General features: G+C 35.6%; 4 protein-coding genes across 6 annotated transcripts in view; all 4 read right to left on the minus strand.

Annotated features, from left to right (window-relative positions):
• Positions 1-6,437, minus strand: part of LOC103505843 (sphingosine-1-phosphate lyase) — a 36,819-nt gene extending 30,382 nt beyond the window's left edge. Inside the window, exon 1 of the mRNA XM_008470208.3 lies at positions 6,283-6,437. The gene's annotated coding sequence lies outside the window, so the exon portion shown is untranslated. The remainder of the gene's footprint in view (positions 1-6,282) is intronic.
• The window catches only part of LOC103505841 (glycogen synthase kinase-3 beta-like), a 13,089-nt gene extending 779 nt beyond the window's left edge, over positions 1-12,310 (minus strand). Inside the window, exons 1-4 of the mRNA XM_008470206.2 lie at positions 12,116-12,310; positions 5,190-5,340; positions 4,499-4,747; positions 3,502-3,725 (exon numbers count right to left, since the gene is read on the minus strand). Coding sequence (XP_008468428.1) covers positions 3,502-3,725; positions 4,499-4,747; positions 5,190-5,340; positions 12,116-12,199 — 708 coding nt within the window. The 5' untranslated portion in view covers positions 12,200-12,310. The remainder of the gene's footprint in view (positions 1-3,501; positions 3,726-4,498; positions 4,748-5,189; positions 5,341-12,115) is intronic.
• On the minus strand, positions 7,859-13,816 carry LOC103505840 (protein UXT). 3 transcript variants are annotated; one of them, XR_541191.3, is made up of 3 exons: positions 13,553-13,815; positions 8,569-9,330; positions 7,859-7,987 (listed from the first exon to the last, which is right to left on the minus strand). XR_541191.3 is itself a non-coding variant. In XM_008470203.3 (3 exons), the coding sequence occupies exon 2, from the start codon at positions 9,231-9,233 to the stop codon at positions 8,733-8,735; it is 501 nt and encodes a 166-aa protein (XP_008468425.1). In that variant the 5' UTR covers positions 9,234-9,330; positions 13,553-13,816; the 3' UTR covers positions 7,859-7,987; positions 8,712-8,732. The 3 variants fall into 3 exon arrangements, 1 of the variants encoding a protein (XP_008468425.1); XR_003390566.1 differs by lacking the exon at positions 13,553-13,815 and adding an exon at positions 13,144-13,388; XM_008470203.3 differs by having other exon boundaries at positions 8,712-9,330; positions 13,553-13,816.
• An 8,652-nt stretch (positions 13,817-22,468) lies between these two features.
• On the minus strand, positions 22,469-26,192 carry LOC108251966 (proline-rich extensin-like protein EPR1). The gene is made up of 4 exons (XM_017442597.1): positions 26,119-26,192; positions 23,633-24,169; positions 23,119-23,447; positions 22,469-23,067 (listed from the first exon to the last, which is right to left on the minus strand). Exons 1-4 carry the CDS (start codon positions 26,190-26,192, stop codon positions 22,469-22,471), a joined length of 1,539 nt encoding a protein of 512 aa, XP_017298086.1.

Raw genomic sequence — 26,192 nt, forward strand, 5'->3', positions numbered from 1 at the left:
TTACCTATAAAAATGCAATAAGTTCTTCATCCTTTCATCATGGATATGAGTTCAGAATTCATGAAATCTTTGCCATAATTTGCTCACAATACCATCACTCATTATCATAAGGTTCCTTCTGTACACTTGACTCATTCATAGATCAGTGGCATAGGTTACCATTCAAGTCTTTATTCTGCTTGTGGAAAGACAAACAATAATTTTGTAATCAATATGGCTATTTCTGAACAACAAATGATTACAGTAGCACTTCCAAACAAATTTATCATTGGGTAGGTAAATTATTATTGTCTTGTGATAAAATAAAATGTAAATGTCTAAGTAACTGGTCAAAATCATGAGGTAGACTTTTTTATGTACCTACATTATTTCTTACCATTCATTACTTACTAAAAAAAATCTTTGAGATTTGAATAAATCAAGTCATTCTGTAGACAGAATACGTGTTCTTTCATAATTACCCAAATGCACTACACTGATTAAAATCATGAGGTAGACTTTTTTATGTACCTACATCATTTCTTACCATTCATTACTTACTTAAATCTTTGAGATTTGAATAAATCAAGTCATTCTGTAGACAGAATACAATGTTCTTTCATAATTACCCAAATGCACTACACTGATAAAATGTTCATTCAATATTTACAAACAAGGGAATAAGTGCATTAAATAGGTGGTAAAAGAGGGGGGCTGTAGAGAAGGTATATTTTCAAGGCTAGTATCAAGGACACACATGTCAATCAGTCACGAGTAGGTACAATGTGTTGCCAAAAAAATATTTACTGGGTGTAAACTAATGGCCAAAACTTCCCGGACTTAATGACCACAGTTTGTTGCCCAAGCACTTAGTACTTAGTTTGAAATTTATCCAGTACTTAAGTACATTCTTTGTAGATAAATCTTGTATGTTGGTTGAATACCTTCCAAAAATAGCAAAAAGGCCTCTTCAACCAGATTGAATACAAACTCAGAGGTAATTAATTTTACCTTTGAAAACAAAGTACTTAGTTGCCTATATCACAGTGGGTGGGTATGTACTTGTACATATCTACTTGCTTTTTTTAAGTACATACCAAAGTACTAAGCTACTTTTGCATGTATTGTTTTGGACAATACTTCTGTGTGCATTACTACCTATACTACATGCTATGTAGGGTATTGGAGTGTTCTAGTTATACCTAACTAGTTATTTTCTAATAGCTATAGGTACCTACCCTTTGTAGATCCATTATTAATAATAATATAGTAATTTAAAATACTGTAGTAATAGAAAGTAAAAAGTACTTGGATATTGTCTTTTTTTAGTACCTGATACTTATCTACCTCCCTGTTTTAGACAAGGTATTCACCCAATAAAATTTATAAAAACTCAATAAATATTTAATTGAGTTTTCAAATCACCCAGTATGTTTTTTGGGAATTGTCAGCTGATAATGTCATTATTGAATTTCCTTACCTAACACAAAGCCACAAAAATTTAGACTTGTGTTAAATATAAAAGGGAAAGTTCTTTAGAGACAGATGAATGTTTAAAATTGAGTTTGGGTGAGTGTGAAAGAACGGAAATGTGTATATAACAGGTTGTCACATCTCTGTGCCATTTTCCTCCCATAGATGCTTAGTACATACTCTGATGACCAAACATTGACCTCTTCAAAGTGTCTCTTCCCTTCTTGTGTTAAATATAAAAGGGAAAGTTCTTTAGAGACAGATAGAGATGAATGTTTAAAATTGAGTTTGGGTGAGTGTGAAAGAACGGAAATGTGTATATAACAGGTAGTCACATCTCTGTGCCATTTTCCTCCCATAGATGCTTAGTACATACTCTGATGACCAAACATTGACCTCTTCAAAGTGTCTCTTCCCTCTTGAGAGAAAACAATAGCTACTGTTGAATGAGGATTATCAGGGTAAATTGATTACTGCCTAATCAATAAAATCAATCTTTTGTTTAAAAACTCACAAAAAATAATACATCTGTTGTAAATTACAATTATAAACAGTTGTAAATGTAAATAAAATAATGACAAGTAAATAGCAGCAACTTAGTATGTAACTAAATACATTATCATGTAGGTAACTAGATGGGTACTTGGGTAGGCGTTTAAAAACTCACAAAAAATAATACATCTGTTGTAAATAACAATTATAAACAGTTGCAAATAAAATAATGACAAGTAAATAGCAGCAACTTAGTATGTAACTAAATACATTATCATGTAGGTAACTAGATGGGTACTTGGGTAGGTACCTACTTACTGTTTTACTTTACCTCCTTGTGACTATGTACCTATTATTTGTAATCTAAGCTCTGAGATACGATCTTGCATGTTGAAATACTATACACCTGTAATCATGGAACTAGAATGGAGTGAACATTCCTATAGGTACCACTACGATGGTCCTGTTTTCTTTTACAACGATCCTTTCGCTCGTATTGCTTTTTTTACCCTTTTTAATCCTTCAACTTGGATTCTGCCCGGTATCTGTTGGTCCTTAATCAGTCGTCTTTATCTATTTTGTTCCCATTTCTCCTCCAAACCCTATTTACCTACTATTTAGCGCTTGATTGAGAGTTAGATCGACGTAAGTATTCAAGCCAACATTCACTAGTATGTTTTTGATGTGAGACTCCTTGGATTTTGCTTGGAGATAATAATTGCATCCAACATCCACCTGGGCGCTAATGCCATCGAGTTCTCCTTCTAGGAGAGTTTCAACAATATTCTTCAGCTGAATATACTCTGCGATTTCTGTGTTGATTTTGTCCAAGGATATTTCGTACAGTTTTAGTTTCTCTTTGAGAACATTGTTGACGAAATATTCAAAGTCAGCAACTTTCCTATTGACGTCCAATGGTTGAGATGAACTGCTCACCCCAGACGGACACGAAACTGATTCTAGTTCTGGAATTGCAGATAACGAGCTCATTATAATTCATATTAACCGGATGAAACGAGAAAACTTTGAGCGCGCGAAATTTAAACACAACTATCTCGATGTGCTAGGTACTTAACTTAGAGGATTTCTGAAACAAAGAAACAGACACGACAGTATGGATTCAGTAAGAGATTAATAGATGCTTCAACAAACGACAAGACTTGCACTTGTAACAATGACACTAAGGAATTTTTTTATTCTTTTCAACAATGAAATTTTACAAACTTAGGTACATCTTCTGGAGCGGACGATATTTTAAATTTCAAGAATGAAGAAAAAAATCCAAACCCTGTCAACTATTTCGTTGCCATGGCAGTATCTATGGAAACAAAACTCGCGTTCGCGACAGGGGGGTGGCTAAATACGGCCCTGAGCTCTATAAGGAATGGGGTTATGCTTCTCACCTGGAGGGGGGAAATCCGGGAGCTCGGCGTGTACTCGAGGAGGGTTATAGACCATGTGATAAAAATCATTTTTTATTTGGAATTAGGGGACCCCAAAACAGATATTTTCAAATACGGCCCTGAGCTCTATAAGGAATGGGGTTATGCTTCTCACCTGGAGGGGGGAAATCCGGGAGCTCGGCGTGTACTCGAGGAGGCGGGAAATCAGGTCTATCGCGTCGGGCGGAGTTCGAACCCGGAACACTTTGGACCATGGGTGAGACTTGATCTGCGGAAACTTGAACTCGGTGTAGTTGGGATTCATCTCGCGGATTTGCTCCCGGGTCGGCGTGCCGAGGACTTTGATGATTTCGACCAGTTGGTCCACTCCTGAGTCACCTGCAATACATAATGTAGGAAGTTAATAATACAGTCGAACCTGGATATAAGAGAATCCAGGGGACCACCCTTTTTTTCTCTTATATCCAGGTTCCCACTATATCCAGTTTCATTTATATCGAGGTTCAGCATGAAGGGCCCAGAAAATTTTCTCTTATATCCAGGTTCGACTGTACTGATCAACTTTTTTCCCCATCTACTGGTACTATTGGTATAGTCCTTTCGTTTTATCAAGGCCTGCTACACAATGAAGTCAGGCAGCGTCAACCCACGTAGCTTGAAATATGAACACATAGACGCCACTCGGTTCCCAGTTAGCCAGTGAATGCACCAGGCTGGTTAGCCGAAAATTCCGGTCACTAAAAAACCCCATTTTTATGTTGTTGTTTACAAATGCGAAAATTGACAGTTAAGTAGGTAATTTTTTTCCCTAGCAACCCAATATTTTGCTACAATACAATATCAATGCTGGCTTCCGTGGCAGGACATTTACACAATTTTCTTTTTGAAAATTTCTGTGAGTAGGCCGCCGATAGCCGAAAATTCCGGTCACTAAAAAACCCCATTTTTATGTTGTTGTTTACAAATGCGAAAATTGACAGTTAAGTAGGTAATTTTTTTTCCCCCTAGCAACCCAAATTTTGCTACAATACAATATCAATGCTGGCTTCCGTGGCAGGACATTTACACAATTTTCTTTTTGAAAGGCCTGATTGTTTTTTCGTTTTGTAAACCACTTTTGCAGACATATCAGCAAAAGTGGAGGCTCTTACCTGGAAACATGGGCTGTCCTAGCAGGAGTTCGGCGAGCACACAGCCGGCACTCCACACGTCTATCTTGGTCGTGTAGTCGATGGCACCGAAGATGAGCTCGGGGGCGCGATAGTAGCGAGAACAGATGTAGGACACGTTGGGCTCGCCCCGGACCAGATGCTTGGCCGAGCCGAAGTCGCACAGCTTGAGAACCCCGGTCTCCGGATTGAGGAGCAGGTTCTGCGGCTTGATGTCCCTGTGACAGATTCCTGGCGAAAGAAATAGAGGCGAAATTGTTATCTTTAGTTAATTGTTGGCCAGCCTAGTTACCTTGCTTGGTAGTGCGTCTGCCTCGTAAGCGCTAGGGCCGCGGGTTTGATTCCCATCCGGGGCGGATTTTATCCTAAAGGGATAATGTTCGTTCTCGGAACGGCTGGCTTTCTCCTATCCTGTCTTCCTTCTCTCTTCGATTTCGGGACGATAAGACCTTAGCAGGTACAGTTCCCTCTATCAAACTTCTTTAAAAAAATAATAGAAAGTAAAAAAAAAAAAAAAAAATGAACCCACCCTTTATATTAAACAGATTAAACTTTATCTTGAACACATAAATTTTGTCCTCCTCTCTTCGATTTCGGGACGATAAGATCTCCGTAATTAAAAGTCGCAATTGAGGGGGAATTAACGTTCCAAGATATAGAACCTCCATCTTACCTAGAACATGTATGTAGGCTAAGCTACGGAACAACTGGTAGATATACAGCTTAGTATAGAAGCAAGGGAAGTTTTGCTTGGATTTGCTGTAGTGTTTGGCCACTTTGTATACAGTCTCTGGCATAAACTCTAACACAAGGTTGAGGAAAACCTGCGAAGAGAAGATCGAAAACAATAATTAGCTAGTGGTGATAGGATATTGAATCTACAGTTCCTCCTCATTCTCCCCCTAAATCCACCTGTTCCTCAGGGGAAACTAAAGTTAAGTAACATCACTCCTTAACTCCGTACATAAAAAGACCACTCTAAGGCTTAGCTGTAGGGGCAAACAGCCCTGAGCTCTATAAGGAATGGGGTTATGCTTCTCACCTGGAGGGGGGAAATCCGGGAGCTCGGCGTGTACTCGAGGAGGCGGGAAATCAGGTCTATCGCGTCGGGCGGAGTTCGAACCCGGAACACTTTGGACCATGGGTGAGACTTGATCTGCGGAAACTTGAACTCGGTGTAGTTGGGATTCATCTCGCGGATTTGCTCCCGGGTCGGCGTGCCGAGGACTTTGATGATTTCGACCAGTTGGTCCACCCCTGAGTCACCTGCAATACATAATGTAGGAAGTTAATAATACAGTCGAACTTGGATATAAGAGAATCCAGGGGACCACCCTTTTTTTCTCTTATATCCAGGTTTCCACTATATCCAGTTTCATTTATATCGAGGTTCAGTTGTTGTTCAGAAATAGGCATATTGATTACAAAATTATTGTTTGTCTTTCCACAAGCAGAATAAAGACTTGAATGGTAACCTATGCCACTTAGCAGTCCCAGTGCTGATTTGTGAAGGTCATACCAGCAACACATCATAGATTTAAAAGATAGATTAGTAAACTGCATCAGTTCTCAACATGAGGCATGTGAATTTTACTCCAAGGTAAGTATCTTGTGAGTGGGACTTGGGGAAAAAAATAAGTAGGTATCACTGTTTCTATTAGGTGTCTGTCTATTAGTGCCATCATACCTTCATTCTTCATTTCATTCATTACATAGTCAACATTCTCATCATACACGTTCGCAACATCTACTCGACATTCCATTACCAAATCATTCACTGTGGCTATCACAGAACGGCTTCTTGCTGTTTGATTTGCAAGAGTATTACATTCCTCTTATCTTATCAGTAGATGACTGTTATCAGCAAGAATTATCCGTTATCACCACACTATCTTCTTTTATCACTTATCACCTTATCAGTTTTCAGAAATTCGAAATTTTCCTTCAAAAACACTTTTCAAAAAGTAAACAAAACCCGATTGTGCTCGTTGTGAAATGGGTTCGAGTACATAAATTTTATGTACCACTTCCCTCGCTACTTTGCTTCCCCATAATTTTGAGAAAAAGGAGCTTTGTGGTGAGAATAGGCAAGCACAATATGAAGTGCGACGCAGAATAATAATTTACAAGTAGGTACCTAGGTAATAGGTATTCTGTGCCATATCTTAGGTGTTATTTTGAATGTTTACCTACTAAATATATAAAGATAGGTAGTTAGATAGGTACGATTTCGTAGATTCGTAAATATAAGCTTAACCCTTCATATAAGCTTATGTCTTGCACGGAGCTAGCACTGATATTGTGACAAAATATTGAGATGCTAGGGGAAAAAAATACTCAATTTTAAATATCAATATTCGCATTTCTAAAAAACATACGCTTAACCCATCTTTTGGGGCAGTTACCCCTGCACCTAAGCCTCAGAGTGGGCCTTTTGTGTATGGAGTTGAAGTAGAACAAAAATAGGGAAGTTTATTTCGTAGATTCGTAAATATAAGCTTAACCCTTCATAATATAAGCTTATGTCTAGCGCTCATATTGTGACAAAATATTGAGATGCTAGGGGAAATAATACTCAATTTTAAATATCAATATTCACATTTCTAAAAAACATACGCTTAACCCATCTTTTGGGGCAGTTACCCCTGCACCTAAGCCTCAGAGTGGGCCTTTTGTGTATGGAGTTAAGCTGGTTAATAGCCAAGCTCGAAAATTCTGTAAGGGACGTAATTTACTTAGGAGTTATGACGTTATGAGTAACCAAGTGAAAAAGTACCAAAGTTTTTGGCGATTTTTCGGTCGCCAAGAGATCTCGAGGTTTCAATTTTTGGTATCCCAATTCCCTTATAGCAACTCTTGACCCACTATGGAAAAATCTTTAAGCTCGAAAATTCTGTAAGGGACGTAATTTACTTAGGAGTTATGACGTTATGAGTAACCAAGTGAAAAAGTACCAAATTTCAGTGAGTTTTTGGCGGTTTTTCGGTCGCCAAGAGATCTCGAGGTTTCAATTTTTGGTATCCCAATTCCCTTATAGCAACTCTTGACCCACTATGGAAAAATCTTTTACTCCAATTATTGAAAGCTAGGCCCATCTTGTTGTTGTTGTTGCTATCGTTGTTGTTGTTTCAAGTATTGTTTAAGTTCCAATTCCAAGTTCCATAATATCGACTAGTACAAGGCTATGGAGATATTATTACTTACCCTAGTATTAGTGTAGGAGATCTCCTGAGGTCTATCCGGGCCCTGGCCTGGTCAAGTCTTGTTTAAGTTCCAATTCCAAGTTCCATCATCTCGACTAGTACAAGGCTATGGAGATATTATTACTTACCCTAGTATTAGTGTAGGAGATCTCCTGAGGTCTATCCGGGCCCTGGCCTGGGGTGGCGACCACAGTGGTTACTTTGTTACGAGGAGAGAATGTACTGATCTTCATGTCCTCGAGAGGAGGGTAGTTGGTGGGCTTATTGCCTGTAAAATAACCAACACAAAATGACATTACAAATTGTCTTACAGATAGAGGCTTTTTTTTCAACACAGGACAAGTTGGAGTTTTATGCAAAATGCCATTACAATTTTTTTTTCAGGATTTAGGACAAGTTGAAGTTTTATGTACAAAGAGACGATCTTGTATGATTGGTTGAATACCTAACGTTAATTAGAACAGGATTTAGGACAAGTTGAAGTTTTATGTACAAAGAGACGATCTTGTATGATTGGTTGAATACCTAAAGTTAATTAGAAGTGAAGTTCAGTGATGCTTTATAACTTGAAACTTAAAAAAAGGAAGGTGCAGGTGCAGGAAAATTAAAAATGAAAATTACCTTCGGCAAAAGACGTTGTTCTGGGCCTTTGATCGCTCATTTTCGGGAGGAGACTAAACAAAAAGTTTTCAGGATTTAGGACAAGTTGAAGTTTTATGTACAAAGAGACGATCTTGTATGATTGGTTGAATACCTAACGTTAATTAGAAGTGAAGTTCAGTGATGCTTTATAACTTGAAACTTAAAAAAAGGAAGGTGCATGTGCAGGAAATTAAAAATGAAAATTACCTTCGGCAAAAGACGTTGTTCTGGGCCTTTGATCGCTCATTTTCGGGAGGAGACTAAACAAAAAGTTTACACGTAAATATGAAAAAAGAAAAAGTGATGAAAAGGACACACAAGGGAAGTTCCTAACAAGGAGAATTCCTTACTTGATGACAAATGTTTGTTCACTACTTTACATTCAACAACTCTTGAATTCCGAACAAGGTCAACTTAATGTGGGCCTTTGTGATGGCAATGTTTTTCCGAATTTCTTTCGTTTGAAGATTGTAAACTTTGATTTTTTGATTGGTAAAAGTTAGCGCTTGATTCAGAGTTAGATCGACGTAAGTATTCAAGCCAACATTCACTAGTATGTTTTTGATGTGAGACTCCTTGGATTTTGCTTGGAGATAATAATTGCATCCAACATCCACCTGGGCGCTAATGCCATCGAGTTCTCCTTCTAGGAGAGTTTCAACAATATTCTTCAGCTGAATATACTCGGCGATTTCTGTGTTGATTTTGTCCAAGGATATTTCGTACAGTTTTAGTTTCTCTTTGAGAACATTGTTGACGAAATATTCAAAGTCAGCAACTTTCCTATTGACGTCCAATGGTTGAGATGAACTGCTCACCCCAGACGGACACGAAACTGATTCTAGTTCTGGAATTGCAGATAACGAGCTCATTATAATTCATATTAACCGGATGAAACGAGAAAACTTTGAGCGCGCGAAATTTAAACACAACTATCTCGATGTGCTAGGTACTTAACTTAGAGGATTTCTGAAACAAAGAAACAGACACGACAGTATGGATTCAGTAAGAGATTAATAGATGCTTCAACAAACGACAAGACTTGCACTTGTAACAATGACACTAAGTAACACTAAATCATGCAAATGTTTAGAACAGAATACGTAGAGACAAAGTGATCGAGAGTTAATAAATAGTAGGTAAATAGGGTTTGGAGGAGAAATGGGAACAAAATAGATAAAGACGACTGATTAAGGACCAACAGATACCGGGCAGAATCCAAGTTGAAGGATTAAAAAGGGTAAAAAAAGCAATACGAGCGAAAGGATCGTTGTAAAAGAAAACAGGACCATCGTAGTGGTACCTATAGGAATGTTCACTCCATTCTAGTTCCATGATTACAGGTGTATAGTATTTCAACATGCAAGATCGTATCTCAGAGCTTAGATTACAAATAATAGGTACATAGTCACAAGGAGGTAAAGTAAAACAGTAAGTAGGTACCTACCCAAGTACCCATCTAGTTACCTACATGATAATGTATTTAGTTACATACTAAGTTGCTGCTATTTACTTGTCATTATTTTATTTGCAACTGTTTATAATTGTTATTTACAACAGATGTATTATTTTTTGTGAGTTTTTAAACGAAAGATTGATTTTATTGATTAGGCAGTAATCAATTTACCCTGATAATCCTCATTCAACAGTAGCTATTGTTTTCTCTCAAGAGGGAAGAGACACTTTGAAGAGGTCAATGTTTGGTCATCAGAGTATGTACTAAGCATCTATGGGAGGAAAATGGCACAGAGATGTGACAACCTGTTATATACACATTTCCGTTCTTTCACACTCACCCAAACTCAATTTTAAACATTCATCTCTATCTGTCTCTAAAGAACTTTCCCTTTTATATTTAACACAAGTCTAAATTTTTGTGGCTTTGTGTTAGGTAAGGAAATTCAATAATGACATTATCAGCTGACAATTCCCAAAAAACATACTGGGTGATTTGAAAACTCAATTAAATATTTATTGAGTTTTTATAAATTTTATTGGGTGAATACCTTGTCTAAAACAGGGAGGTAGATAAGTATCAGGTACTAAAAAAAGACAATATCCAAGTACTTTTTACTTTCTATTACTACAGTATTTTAAATTACTATATTATTATTAATAATGGATCTACAAAGGGTAGGTACCTATAGCTATTAGAAAATAACTAGTTAGGTATAACTAGAACACTCCAATACCCTACATAGCATGTAGTATAGGTAGTAATGCACACAGAAGTATTGTCCAAAGCAATACATGCAAAAGTAGCTAAGTACTTTGGTAGGTATGTACTTCAAAAAAAAAAAGCAAGTAGATATGTACAAGTACATACCCACCCACTTTGATATAGGCAACTACTTTGTTTTCAAAGGTAAAATTAATTTCCTCTGAGTTTGTATTCAATCTGGTTGAAGAGGTCTTTTTGCTATTTTTGGAAGGTATTCAACCAACATACAAGATTTATCTACAAATAATGTACAGCACTGGATAAAAGTTCAAACCAAGTACTAAGTGCTTGGGCAACAAACTGTGGTCATTAAGTCCGGGAAGTTTTGGCCATTAGTTTACACCCAGTAAATATTTTTTTGGCAACACATTGATTGTGACTGATTGACATGTGTGTCCTTGATACTAGCCTTGAAAATATACCTTCTCTACAGCCCCCTTCTTTTACCACCTATTTAATGCACCCTATAGGTAGTAATGCACACAGAAGTATTGTCCAAAACAATACATGCAAAAGTAGCTTAGTACTTTGGTATGTACTAAAAAAAAGCAAGTAGATATGTACAAGTACATACCCACCCACTTTGATATAGGCAACTACTTTGTTTTAAAGGTAAAATTAATTACCTCTGAGTTTGTATTCAATCTGGTTGAAGAGGTCTTTTTGCTATTTTTGGAAGGTATTCAACCAACATACAAGACTTATCTACAAAGAATGTACTTAAGCACTGGATAAAAGTTCAAACTAAGTACTAAGTGCTTGGGCAACAAACTGTGGTCATTAAGTCCGGGAAGTTTTGGCCATTAGTTTACACCCAGTAAATATTACCACTCTAAGGCTTAGCTGTAGGGGCAAACAGCCCTAAAAGTACCGACAATCGCGGGCTGCTGGCTTTTTCCGGCCTCACTCAGGCTAGGTGAGGTTATTGTGAGTGGGCGGTTAGCTTGTAACCGAATACAGGGTAAAGCCCCGTCACTAAAATAACCTTAGCAGTTATACAGTGGTTTATTCCTAATTGACTTCTTTAAAATCTGGATGAATAACTCTGTAACTCTGTGAAGGTTCATATTGACATACCTATGTAATTAAGTACCGACAATCGCGGGCTGCTGCCTTTTTCCGGCCTCACTCAGGCTAGGTGAGGTTTTTGTGAGTGGGCGGTTAGCTTGTAACCGAATACAGGGTAAAGCCCCGTCACTAAAATAACCTCAGCAGTTATATAGTGGTTTATTCCTAATTGACTTCTTTAAAATCTGGATGAATAACTCTGTAACTCTGTGAAGGTTCATATTGACATACCTATGTAATTATGAACTGAAGAACAACATTTACTTTTAGATGGTAATTATTATTTTTCATTTTTTCCTTCTTTTCTGTTCTGTCTTTCTTTGATTCCTTACCTCATCTTTCTTGTCTCCACTTGAATAGAAGAAGTACTTGAGCTTGACAATGAAACAACATTTACTTTTAGATGGTAATTATTATTTTTCATTTTTCCCTTCTTTTCTGTTTTGTCTTTCTTTGATTCCTTACCTCATCTTTCTTGTCTCCACTTGAATAGAAGAAGTACTTGAGCTTGACAATGTTCGAGTGCTCGAGCCGTCTCATAATTTGCATCTCGCGATTCTTGAACCGCTTGTCCTGTAGAACTTTCTTGATAGCTACCAGTTCCCCTGAGTCCAACAGCTTGGCCTGGTACACGATACCAAATGAGCCATTCCCGATCACCTGTGTCAAAGTAGAACCCAAAACAAATTATGTAAGTTAAGGTTTTTTTTTGAGTAAAATTTCTATCCTGAAGGTCTCCATCACTTTACTGCAACTACTTAACCAGGAGTGTAAGCAAAATTTCTAACTATGTCAATTCAACTTGGTACTAAACAAAAGGAAAGAAAATTGACTGAGAGAATCGGAATAATTGATGTTTAGGTAGTCAAGTTATTTCGTAGATTCGTAAATATAAGCTTAACCCTTCATATAAGCTTATATCTTGCACGGAGCTAGCACTGATATTGTGACAAAATATTGAGATGCTAGGGGAAAAAAATACTCAATTTTAAATATCAATATTCGCATGTAGTCAAGTTTCTACAGCTAGCACTTTGTCCTAAATCATGGAAATTTATTGCTATCATTCCTAGACATTTTTGAAATCAATATTAAGTATCCCTTACCTAAAATGGTGAAATCAAAATCCTAAACAGATAAGAAATCAAATCCGGGTAATTATGCATAAGACACGTCAATGGCAAATTTACTGAAAATTTCTATATAAGAGGAAAAACTTACTTTAAGAGTGTGCTAGATGCCGAAAATAAACTTGAATTTTTTTTCATCAAATATTAATATTCTAACCTCAAATATTTTTACAAGGCATAGGTACAAATCAATAAAATAAACTTGAATTTTTTTTCATCAAATATTAATATTCTAACCTCAAATATTTTTACAAGGCATAGGTACAAATCAATTTTTGTGTTTTAAAAAATGAAGTGAGTACTGAGTAGTGTGTAAAATTGTGATTTACATGTTAAATTTATGATGAATTACAACTAACTTACTGATGAATTTGAATATAATCTCTAGACTGGTTAAACTTTAGTTTAGAAACACTCTGAACTCTTGCAGTAAAGTTGGTTATGATGAAGTATTTGGTATTGATTGTGAGAGGAAAATGAAGAGTTCTAAAACTTCAAAGAGGTTCCAGTTTCAAAGTAGATAGGGGATGATGAGACATTTGACAATCAACTATTCACGAGATCACCAAAGGCAAAGTTTTGAATGTCAGAGCTACTCTCAAATAGACGTAAATAACCTACACTGAAAAAATTACAAGACGAAATTTACACTTACCTATAGGTAGTGCATTCAGCTGAAGCCTTAAAGGCAAAGTTTTGAATGTCAGAGCTTCTCTCAAATAGACGTAAATAACCTACACTGAAAAAATTACAAGACGAAATTTACACTTACCTATAGGTAGTGCATTCAGCTGAAGCCTCCACAACTCGATAGGTAGAAATGTAAAATGTATATGAACTGAAAAGGTAGTAATAGTTTTAGAACCAATATTGAAAAACAATTACACACGGTATTTAAATCTAAATTAAAACAAGAAACAATTAATTATTTGTAAAAAGTATTACGAACTAAAGTTAAAAAGGTTTTTTTTTTTGTTAAAATCGAATTCTTTTTCACTGCACTGCAAGTTTTCAAGCATAGGCAATCCTTTTCAAACATATGATTAAAATAAAGAGTTAAAATCGAATTCTTTTTCACTGCACTGCAAGTTTTCAAGCATAGGCAATCCTTTTCAAACATATGATTAAAATAAAGAACATGGCCGCTTTCTACAAGGATGCCAACAAATAGTCACAAAAGTCACTAGGTTTTATGTAACTTCATGTTGGTAGAATGTAAAATATACAAGAAGGTCAAAATCGGTAGATTTTTTCATTTTTTATGCCTATTTCCATATTCCCGTTCTTAATAATTTTAACGATAAAGAAATCGTAGCATTCCTTTGTTAAATGTATAAACCTAATCGTTATCAGTTGTGGGGCAAGTGCAAAATCTTTTTTTCCCTTTGAAAATCTCAAAGAGCGTATTTTTTAATATACAAGAAGGTCAAAATCGGTGGATTTTTTCATTTTTTATGCCTATATCCATATTCCCGTTCTTAATAATTTTTAACTATAAAGAAATCGTAGCATTCCTTTGTTAAGGGTGTGTTTATGAACAGGGCTGAGATGAGCTCGGACGACGTGCGATACCTGTCCCGGCGGCAATTTTTAAAATTCATTTTATATTTATTTTTGTTTGCTTTGTAATTTGCTTGTTTTTAATAGCTAATATAAATGAAAAGTATAATATAAACGTGCAAACTAAAGATAAAAAGTAAAAAATGAATTCAGATTGTACAAGTTGCGGAGAAAAAATCAAAAATTCGAATTTCCCGCCAACTTTACACGCAAAAAGTCCGACGATGTCCTACGATGGCCCTGTTCATAACCACGGCCTAAATGTATAAACCTAATCGTTATCAGTTGTGGGGCAAGTGCAAAATCTTTTTTTCCCTTTGAAAATCTCAAAGAGCGTATTTTTTAAAAATACGCTCTTTGAGTACATAAAAGATTGCACGGCAACACTGTAAGTCCCATTCGCGGTAATGGCGGTAAATTTCAAATTTCTTGTTTAAAATTTACCGTTTTCTGAAGTTTGGATTTTTTTTTTTTAAATTTGGTATTTTGGTTACTTGGATCTTGGATTTTTGGACCATCCACCCCACAAGACAACCGGTTGAACCAGTCTGTCTTGTGTATTTTTCATTTCTTTTTTTTTCACCTTCTGCACCTACCTGGGCTAGTGAATTATCCAGATCAGAAAAGTAAGTATAGTTTTTAGCAAAGCCCAGCTCACCATTGACCACATTGTACCTACAACTAAATAGCAATGTGATAGTACATACTACATAATTATCAAAGAGCTCTGTGTACAAAAGAAGGTAAACCTTATCTTCCTTTATACTTGCTCTAGGAGTGTTCTAAATGTAGCTTTAAGGTCCACAAGGTGATAAAAAGTACTCTCTATTATCACCTTATTGAAATCTGGGTTGATGTAATTTAATAGTTTACCCAAAATAATACGCCTACCTTCTTAAGAACCTACTCTTTTTATCTGAGGGGATCCCTTTAAATGTGAAGGTAACATCAGACTTTTCTGACTCACCATTTCACTGGAATGTCAACCAGCTAATCACATTCACCTCCCCCAGCCTGGGTGGGCTATTAAAGGCAAGTGGCACATGTCCAGATGTTATCTGACCAGATACCAACCACACACAGTATAGCTTAACTTTGGTGATCTGTGAGAAATATTGCATTCAACATGCTAAATATATTGGTTGATAAATACCAAAGTATTGTTCCTACCTGAATCTAAACTGTCATATACAGGATTTTTAATAAAAAAGTTGCCACCCCTGAAAACTCTAGAACCGTTTAAAATTCGGAAAAACGCTGAAAGTAGTACCTATTTCTTTATTTTTAAGGGGAACGCATTTTTAGGGGATATCAATTTTTCAGCACTATCAGGGGTGGCCCCAGGGGGGGTCAACTTTAAAATCTTAAATGAGAACCCCCTACTTGTGATACATCATATCAAAGGTCTTAAAGAACGTAGTACTTTGGTACAAGTTTGAGATTGATCCGACAACCAGGAGCTGAGTCATGGCCTATTCAAAATTTTCTTTCTCCATGTTCTCCCGCCAACAGGGGAAGCACCAAAAAAGGGAAATTCATATCGAGTGTTGATTTGTGCTTCAAAAAGGTCCCACTAATGGTTCAAGTTGAAACTGAGACCCAGAAATGAAATTTGGACTTTCGGCCCTGATGGCCTCTGGGGGTGAATGAAAATGGATGTTTCAAAATTTTATTTTTGGGACCGATTTTCAGTGTTATTCATTAGTGGGACCTATTTGAAGCTCAAATCACCAATCAATATGAATTTCCAATTTTTGGTGCTTCCCCTATTGGTGAGAGAACATGGAAAAAGTAAAATTTGAATAAACCATAACTCCGGCCCTGGTTGTTGGATTGAACTCAAACTTGTACCAAAGTACTACGTTGAAAATGGATGTTTCAAAATTTTATTTTTGGGACCGATTTTCAGTGTTATTCATTAGTGGGACCTATTTGAAGCTCAAATCACCCAATATGAATTTCCAATTTTTGGTGCTTCCCCTATTGGTGGGAGAACATGGAAAAAGTAAAATTTGAATAAACCATAACTCCGGCCCTGGTTGTTGGATTGAACTCAAACTTGTACCAAAGTACTACGTTATTTAAGACCTTTAATATGATGTGTCACAAGTAGGGGGTTCTCATTTAAGATTTTAAAGTTGACCCCCTTGAGGCCACCTATTATAGCGCTGAAAAATTGAGATCCCCTAAAAATGAGTTTTAGCGTTTTCCCGAATTTCAAACGGTTCTTGAGTTTTCGGGGGTGGCACCTTTTTTTATTAAACACCCTGTAGACTGTACCCACGGGCCGCATATTATAGCGCTGAAAAATTGAGATCCCCTAAAAATGAGTTCCCCTTAAAAATAAAGAAATACGTGTTTTAGCGTTTTCCCGAATTTCAAACGGTTCTTGAGTTTTCGGGGGTGGCACCTTTTTTTATTAAACACCCTGTAGACTGTACCCACTAGTTTTTAATGTGCGAGTATTACTGCAGTAAGCAACATTGTGGGTGGTGGGCTGGTGGGTGACCATTGGGATTGTCTTGCACACATGAGGTTTACCTGTTTGTCTAGTCTGAATTCCACTGAATGAATCCTTATGTGTAAGACTGGATAATTTTCCCCTTACAAAAAAAGTTTGGATCTGATAAGAAGTTAGTTTTACTAGAATCAGTAGGTCAAAGATTTTTTACCTTAATACCTGAAAATAACTTCAATTTATAAGAATGGATGAAAAACAATGGATTTAATAATATGTAGAATGTCTATATTTTAATATAGTAGTGTTATTATATTGTTAGTTATATTAATTTAAGTTATATTATTATAAATCAAGGGAACAAAATGAATGGGTTCTAACATAGTTGAGTCAAAATAATGGTTGTATTATTACCACTTCTTGGTTCACAAATGTTGAATGAAACATAGGGAAGGTATACATAAATTGGTTAGTCATATTTTGAAATGGAATGGTCTCTGGTTTGAAGACCTAATGACCTAGCTTGCATTTTTCAAGTAAGACCAGTTAAATACCAAGAATATTTTCAGTATATTAGTATAGGTAAAAGAACAACGTCTTCACTTGACTGGTAACTTTGGAAACTGTAAGTAATTTTATTTTACAAGAGGTAAACAATAGGGTTATTTACAGTATGTATATTGGTTTGATTTGGGGTTGGGTTGTGAGTGTGCATGAGTTTTTTGGTACCTATGTTACTATGGATACAGTATGCTTTTCGGTTTCTAGGTATTATTGTTTGGATTGGGTTTAGAGCCTCTAGGAATATTTTGTATTATGGATAGAGTTAGGTATGTAATCTGTTTTGTTTATTGTTGAGAATGGTTCATTTTATAATTTTTTTCCGTGTTTGAAGTGTGTTTGGTTTTATCCTGCGGAACTGTTTTGGTATGTTGTTTGGTAGAGTTGGTTAAAGCCTGAGAATGTTGTTTTAAATAGGGGCGGCTATTGTTTCGAGCCTGTAGAAATATTTTGTTATGTTGCTTGGAATTTGGTTGATTTGAGCTTGTAGGAATATTTGGTGCCCTAAAAGCCTATAGAAAAATTTGGAATGGGGTTGGTTTGATCCTGAAGGATTATTGGACTGTCGAGTTTTTGATACTGTATGTCGGAATGTTTTGGTATAATGTTTGTTGAGGTTATTTTAAACCAGGGAGTGTTGTTTGGAAAGGGGTAGGTTTAAGCCTGTAGGAATATTTTGGTATGTTGTTTGGAAGGTTGGTTTGAGCCCGTAGAAATATTTTGGTATGTTTTTTGAAATGGGGTAGGTTTGATCCTGAAGGGATATTTTGGTATGGGGTTGGTTTAAGCCTGTAGGAATATTTTGTTTTGTTGTTTGGAATGGGGTTGGTGTGAGCCTGTAGGAATGTTTTGGTATGTTGTTGTTTGGTAGGGTTGGTTTCATTAGTCTGTAGGAATATTTTGGTATATTGCTTGGAATAGGGTTAGTTTGAGCCTGTAGGAATATTTTGGTATGTTTTTTGATATGGGGTTGTTTGGAGGCTGTAGGAGTAAATTTGGTATGTTGTTTGGAATGGAGTTGGTTTTAATAGCCTGAAAAAAAGTATTATGTTGTTTGGTAGGGTTGGTTTGAGCCTGTAGGAACATGTATTTTGGTATGTTGCTTGGAATAGAGTTTGTGTGAGCCTGTAGGATTATTTTAGAATATATGGAGTTGAGTTAAGCCTTTGTGAATATGTATTTTGAAGTAGGGTTGAGCCTGTAGATTTTATTATTATTATTTTTTTGAACTGGTTGGTTCGAGCCTGTAGGAATATTTTGGTATGTTGTTTGGAATGGGATTGCTTTGAAACTGTTAGGGATATTTTGGTAATTTGCTTGGTAGGGTTGGTTTAAAACTGTGGAATATGTATTTTGGTAGGTATGTCGTTTGGAATGTTGTTTTTTTTTAATTATTCCAATCACATTTCTAATAAAATTAGCAATGTATTCAGGACTACTTCTTATTAAATTTTTAAATGTGCAAGATCTTGTGCTGTCTTCAGCTTTTTGATTTCTTTTTGAGCAAAAACAATTAGAAGAAAAAACATAAAAAAAAGATAGAAAATAAGACAAATAAGAACTGAGACAATATCATATTTGGAAGTGTGTACCTACCTACTTGGTAAGTGCTTAAAGTAAGTATTGGGATAATTGTGTCACATCACATCACTTGGAGAACAGTTCCTAGAATGGTAATGCCAATAATGGTAGTCTGGATGATTTACTTGCAGTGTATTATGTATGTTAGGTATTTATCAAGTCTCCACCAAATTAAATTGTCAAACCTAGTGCTTACAAGGCAGACTCACTACCCACCAAGCTAATTAAGCTGGCAAAAGGGATTCACATCAAAGAAAAATCTGGTAGTTTATACTCTTATGGAAAAGGCTGGATAAAGGGTAAAATGAATTTATTTGAATAACAAGGAATAGGGTTAGGTATAGGTAGGTAATAGCCAAAACAAATTATGTAAGTTAAGGTTTTTTTGAGTAAAATTTCTATCCTGAAAGTCTCCATCACTTTACTGCAACTACTTAACCAGGAGTGTAAGCAAAATTCCTAACTATGTCAATTCAACTTGGTACTAAACAAAAGGAAAGAAAATTGACTGAGAGAATCGGAATAATTGATGTTTAGGTAGTCAAGTTTCTACAGCTAGCACTTTGTCCTAAATCATGGAAATTTATTGCTATCATTCCTAGACATTTTTGAAATCAATATTAAGTATCCCTTACCTAAAATGGTGAAATCAAAATCCTAAACAGATAAGAAATCAAATCCGGGTAATTATGCATAAGACACGTCAATGGCAAATTTACTGAAAATTTCTATATAAGAGGAAAAACTTACTTTAAGAGTGTGCTAGATGTAGTTTTGACCGGCGCGAACGACATGTTGTGACACATACTTTTTGCGTTTAACCTAACCCTAACCTAACACTGGTCACTGCTCATTTGGAAAATTCCTTTTTGTGTTCAACCTAACCCTTTGTATGTTAGGTATTTATCAAGTATCCACCAAATTAAATTGTCAAACCTAGTGCTTACAAGGCAGACTCACTACCCACCAAGCTAATTAAGCTGGCAAAAGGGATTCACATCCTACCTACTTACTAAAAAAAAACAACAACTTTGTTTCGCACATTGCATACTAATATAGATTCTAGGCGTTCATAAAACTGTTTGGATTTTTATTTAAACTATGTATTTATTTCTTCGCTGACCAAGTGGCTGTGCGAGGCAAGATCATACCTTTAAAATGCTGACCTAAGTATGTGTAGATAGAGAATTATCTGTTTACCAAAGTTGTATTGGTAACTGGTGTACTTATTCAACTATTGCCATTTGGTAAAAGTATACATAAGTAAGTAAGTAGATTTTAGTTATATTGAATTGTTTGATTCAGAATATTTTTTTCGTTTATTTCACTGAATGACGAATTTCATTTGTTGTTACAATCACTGCTCATTTGTGCGTTTAACCTAACCCTAACCTTACACTGGTCACTGCTCATTCGTGCGTTTAACCTAACCCTAACCTAACACTGGTCACTGCTCATTTGTGCGTTTAACCTTTGTGTTCAATGGAATGTTGTTTGATTAGGGTTGATTTTAGCCTGTAGGAATTATTTGGTAAGTTTAGAATGGGTTTGTTGGCTAGAGCCTGTCTGTGAGAGTGTTTTGGTGGGTAGTTTTTTTTTCTGAAGAAATATTTTGGTATGTTTGGAATAGGGTTGGTGGGAGCCTGTAGGGATATTTTGGTATGTTGCTTGGAATGGGGTTGGTTGGAGCCTGTAGGGATATTTGCCTGTGTTTGATTAGGGTTGGTTTTAGCCTGTAGGAATTATTTGGTAAGTTTAGAATGGGTTTGTTGGCTAGAGCCTGTCTGTGAGAGTGTTTGTTGTTACATTTAAATCGCGATAAGTTTAATAATAATGGTTAAAAGGAGTCTTTCAAACCTAAAATAAACAAATCTGTACAGAGTCTTATTGTAGGAAAAACTTAATATTCTCGACTTGCGTAAAATGTTAAAATGTAAATCTAAAACGAAAAAACAATAATTATTATCTGTAAAAAAATATATTGTATTCATGTACGTACTCAAGTACGATTAGAAAAAACTCTATTGTTAAAATAAAAGAAAAATCACGGAAAATATAAAATGCTGCGGAAAACTTGTAATTATTGTGTATAGGTACTTATTACAAAGAAATTTCCAGATCAGGACCTAATTAGACTCTTAACTCAATGCTTTTCTGAAACTCCCAAGTTTAGAATCAATATCATAAGATGGTGTATGGTGTTTCAATATTATATAGTCCAACTAGTAAGTAGAGATTAGAGATAGTCTTTTACTACCTACAAACTTACACTACCTACCTGAAGAATATTTTGTTATGGTGTTTGGTGTAGTTGGTTGAAATTTAAAACTGGGAATGTTATTTTAATAAGGTTATTTTGAGTCAGTAGGAATAATTTGGCATGTTGTGTGATATGGAGTTGCTTTAAACCTGTGGAATATGTATTTTGGTAGCGATGTAGTTTGGAATGCTCTAGAAAGAATCAAACTATCAAATAATGTTTGTACAGGTGTAGGTAGTTTAATGAGCAGAGTGCATAGAAAATTTGTGATGCTCATTGTATTAAGTTCTGCTAATCTGTGCATTTCGCAAATCTTTATTGAAGTCCGTTTCGCAGAATATCAGTTTCTGTACAAACTTATTTTTTATTTCCTCTCTTGTAACTAGCTTGACTCTTTCAGAGCTACTCCTCTCCATCAAATTTCCTCTTCAAAATTATAAAAAAAGGTTTAGTTTTATATAAAAAAAATCTTTGAAAATTCAGTTCTCCATTTTTTTACACAATTTGGCTAAAAATTAATTTTTGACCAGAGAGAGATTTGTAGGAAAAAATAAATAAATAAAATTAATATGAATAATCCTGTAGGAGCCTGTAGGAATATTTTGTTATGGTGTTTGGTGTAGTTGGTTGAAATTTAAAACTGGGAATGTTATTTTAATAAGGTTATTTTGAGTCAGTAGGAATAATTTGGCATGTTGTGTGATATGGAGTTGCTTTAAACCTGTGGAATATGTATTTTGGTAGCGATGTAGTTTGGAATGTTGTTTGGTTAGGGTTGGTTTTAGTTTGTAGGAATTATGTGGTGTGTTTGGAATAGGGTTGGTGTGAGCCTGTTGTAGTTTGGAATGTTGTTTGGTTAGGGTTGGTTTTAGTTTGTAGGAATTATGTGGTATGTTTGGAATAGGGTTGGTGTGAGCCTGTAGGAATATTGTGCTATGTTGTTTGGAGTGGGGTTGGTTTAAGTCTTAATCAATATTTTGTTCTGTTAGGAATTGGGTTGGTATGAGTCTGCAGGAATATTTTATTTTGTTGTCTGGAATTGGATTGGTTGGAGCCTGTAGGAATATTTTGTTTTGTTGTTTGGAATTGGGTTGGTTTGAGCCTGTAGAAATATTTTGGCATGGAGTTGGTTGGAACCTGTAAGGATATTTTGGTATGGGGTTGGTTTTAGTCTGTAGGAATTATGTGGTAGGTATGTTTGGAATAGGGTTGGTGTGAGCCTGTAAGAATATTATGCTATGTTGTTTGGAGTGGGTTTGGTTGAAGTCTTAATCAATATTTTGTTCTGTTGTTAGGAATTGGGTTTTTATGAGTCTGCAGGAATATTTTATTTTGTTGTCTGGAATTGGGTTGGTTTGAGCCTGTAGAAATATTTTGGCATCGAGTTGGTTGGAACCTGTAGGGATATTTTGGTATGGGGTTGGTTGGAGCCTGTAGGAATATTTTGTTTTGTTGTTTGGAATTGGGTTGGTTTGAGCCTGTAGGAATATTTTGTTTTGTTGTTTGGAATGGGGTTGGTTAGAGCCTGTATTAATGTTTTGTTGTTTGGAATTGGGTTGTTTGGAGCCTGTAGGGATATTTTTTTTTCGGAATGGGGTTGGTTGGAGCCTGTAGGAATATTTTGGTATATTGTTTGGAATGGGGTTAGAGTGAGCCTGTAGAAATATTTTGTTTTGTTGCTTGGTATGGGGTTGGTTGGAGCCTGTAGGAATAGGTTTGGTTTGAGCCTGTAGGAGTATTTTGGTATGGGTTTGATTGGAGCCTGTAGGAATATTTTGGCATGGGGTTGGTTTGAACCTGTAGAAATATTTTGTTATGAGGTTGATTGGAGCCTGTAGGAGTATTTTGGTATGGGGTTGATTGGAGCCTGTAGGAATATTTTGGTAGGGGGTTGGTTTGAGCTAAAGAATATTTTGGCATGGGGTTGGTTTGAACCTGTAGAAATATTTTGGTATGAGGTTGATTGGAGCCTGTAGGAGTATTTTGGTATGGGGTTGATTGGAGCCTGTAGGAATATTTTGGTAGGGGGTTGGTTTGAGCCTGTAGAAATATTTTGGTATGAGGTTGATTGGAGCCTGTAGGAGTATTTTGGTATGGGGTTGATTGGAGCCTGTAGGAATATTTTGGTAGGGGGTTGGTTTGAGCCTGTAGAAATATTTTGGTATGAGGTTGATTGGAGCCTGGAGTTTTTTGGTATGGGGTTGATTGGAGCCTGTAGGAATATTTTGGTATGGGGTTGGTTTGAGCCTGTAGAAATATTTTGTTTTGGTATGAGGTTGATTAGAGCCTGTAGGAGTATTTTGGTATGGGGTTGATTGGAGCCTGTAGAATTATTTTGGTATGGGGTTGATTGGAGCCTGTAGGAATATTTTGGTATGGGGTTGGTTTGAGCCTGTAGAAATATTTTGTTTTGGTATGAGGTTGATTAGAGCCTGTAGGAGTATCTTGGTATGGGGTTGATTGGAGCCTGTAGAATTATTTTGGTATGGGGTTGATTGGAGCCTGTAGAAGTATTTTGGTATGGGGTTGATTGGAGCCTGTAGGGATATTTCGGTATGGGGTTGGTTTGAGCCTGTAGAAATATTTTGGTATGAGGTTGATTGGAGCCTGTAGGAGTATTTTGGTATGGGGTTGATTGGAGCCTGTAGGAATATTTTGGTATGGGGTTGGTTTGAGCCTGTAGAAATATTTTGGTAGGAGCTTGATTGGAGCCTGTAGGAGTATTTTGGTATGGGGTTGATTGGAGCCTGTAGAAGTATTTTGGTATGGGGTTGATTGGAGCCTGTAGGGATATTTCGGTATGGAGTTGGTTGGAACCTGTAGGGATATTTCGGTATGGGGTTGGTTGGAGCCTGTAGGAGTATTTTGTTTTGTTGTTTGGAATTGGGTTGTTTTGAGTCTGTAGGAATATTTTGTTACGGGGTTGGTTGGAGCCTGTAGAAATATTTTGGTATGGGATTGGTTTGAGCCTGTTGAGAATGAGAAGTATGTTGTTTGAAAAGGCTGAATGATATCTTTGGGGATGTTGCTATTTTGATTTTTTTTTCTTTTGATTTTATAATTTTGAAATCGCTGCGTTGCGTTCGGTGGATGGATACATGGATAGTGGATACATATAAAGTAAAAAAAAAAAAAAAAAAAAAAAAAAAAAAAAAAAAAATTGTTACGGGGTTGGTTGGAGCCTGTAGAAATATTTTGGTATGGAATTGGTTTGAGCCTGTTGAAATCGCTGCGTTGCATTGGGTGGATACATGGATAGTGGATACATATTATAATGTAAAAAAAACTAAGAACATGAATTGTTACTGCTTGGGATATGGCTTGATATTCTAACAGCCTGTAGAATCCTAAATATGATATTTGCATTATTGATTTTAAAGCCTGTAATTATAATCGGATCTGAAATGGGGTTTTTTTAGTCTGTAAATAAATTTCTTCTTCTGAAACAGAAAATTTTAGGAACTATTTTGTAAGGAAACTTGTATTTTTTGTTTCATTTGGGGTGAGGATTTGATCAGCTGTCTATTATCATGGTCATTTTCTTTTACGAGATAAATATTTACTTAATTACTGTTTTGTATATTAATCATTTATCTGAAAGTGATCATGTAGCAGGGTTTGGTATTGATTGCCTGACAAATTGGCATTATTGCACTTAATTGTGACATATTAGTCGAAAAAAGCAGTGTGTCTTTTGAACTTGTTTGAAAATTCACAACCTATTAATGATCCTGTTACTAGATATTCTCATTTTCACAACACAGAAAGAGAACCTCTGTAATATTGTGAGTAGGTAGGTATGATGTAATTTCGTGATGAATTATTTCGGATAGGTACCAAATTATATGCTGTACTTAATTTCGTGTCTTTTGAACTAGTTTGAAAATTCACAACCTATTAATGATCCTGTTACCTACTAGATATTCTCATTTTCACAACACAGAAAGAGAAACTCTGTAATATTGTGAGTAGGTAGGTATGATGTAATTTCGTGATGAATTATTTCGGATAGGTACCAAATTATATGCTGTACTTAATTTGTAGGTTTTTATTGTGCTTTGTTCGACTAACACGTAATGAAAAATTATAATAAAATGTAACTAATAGTATGTAATTTTATTAACATAATTTGGTAATATTGAAAAAATATAAAAATCAGTACTAAATAACCAAAAAAACTAAATTGTTTCAAGGTACCAGGAATAACAAAAAATGTGAATGATTGCGCTAATCTTGAGAGGTCAGAAAAAACAAATGGGCACAGAAATCGAAAAAATAAATACCTAATACAACAGAAACAGTTAATTGGAGTTCCAGCAAATGATTTTCCAGGATAAAGATGTAGTGGAAGGACTTGGTAGGTAAATTCAAATAATTTTTCTCTATTTTACTCGTATTGTTATCAGTTTGTAAATTCTCATCGTCTCAGCTTCAATTTATTTTAATTATATTCTACTAAAGTTGACTTGGAATTACATCCCAGGCTTATCTTGCTAAAAATGCAGTAAGTAAGACAAAGACAACTTTTATTGTTTGCTATTTCCTAGTCTGATATTCATCCTATTTTTGGATGATTAGTTTCGAACGTTAGGAAGAAAAATTATTTGATTTAGTTTTTCACAAGTATTTTATTATTATTATAAATCTAGAATTTTAAACTTAATGAAAATAATTAAAAACAAAAGAAAGTAAATCAAACTAAGTTGTTTAAAAGAAAGTCTGGGATTTATACTAAGTTGAAAGAAAAGTTACATGTAAAATTATCGTAGGTACCAACATCTATTACAGATAAAACGGAGATATTCAGTTTAAAAATTTACTTCTTTTAAATTTCATAAATTTCAAAGTCTTTGTTTGTCATCATATGTATTGTACGTTGACCAAAGAAAGAAATTCAAAATTTGTTCAACTCCCTTACGTGGGAGTTATCCCTAGAGTACCAGGATTACAAGTCGTCTCGAATTCATCAGACTTGAAGTTCTTTATCTTCAT

This window comes from Diaphorina citri, unplaced genomic scaffold (assembly GCF_000475195.1).
Source record: "Diaphorina citri unplaced genomic scaffold, Diaci psyllid genome assembly version 1.1 scaffold199, whole genome shotgun sequence".
In the NCBI taxonomy this organism is placed as follows: domain Eukaryota; kingdom Metazoa; phylum Arthropoda; class Insecta; order Hemiptera; family Psyllidae; genus Diaphorina; species Diaphorina citri.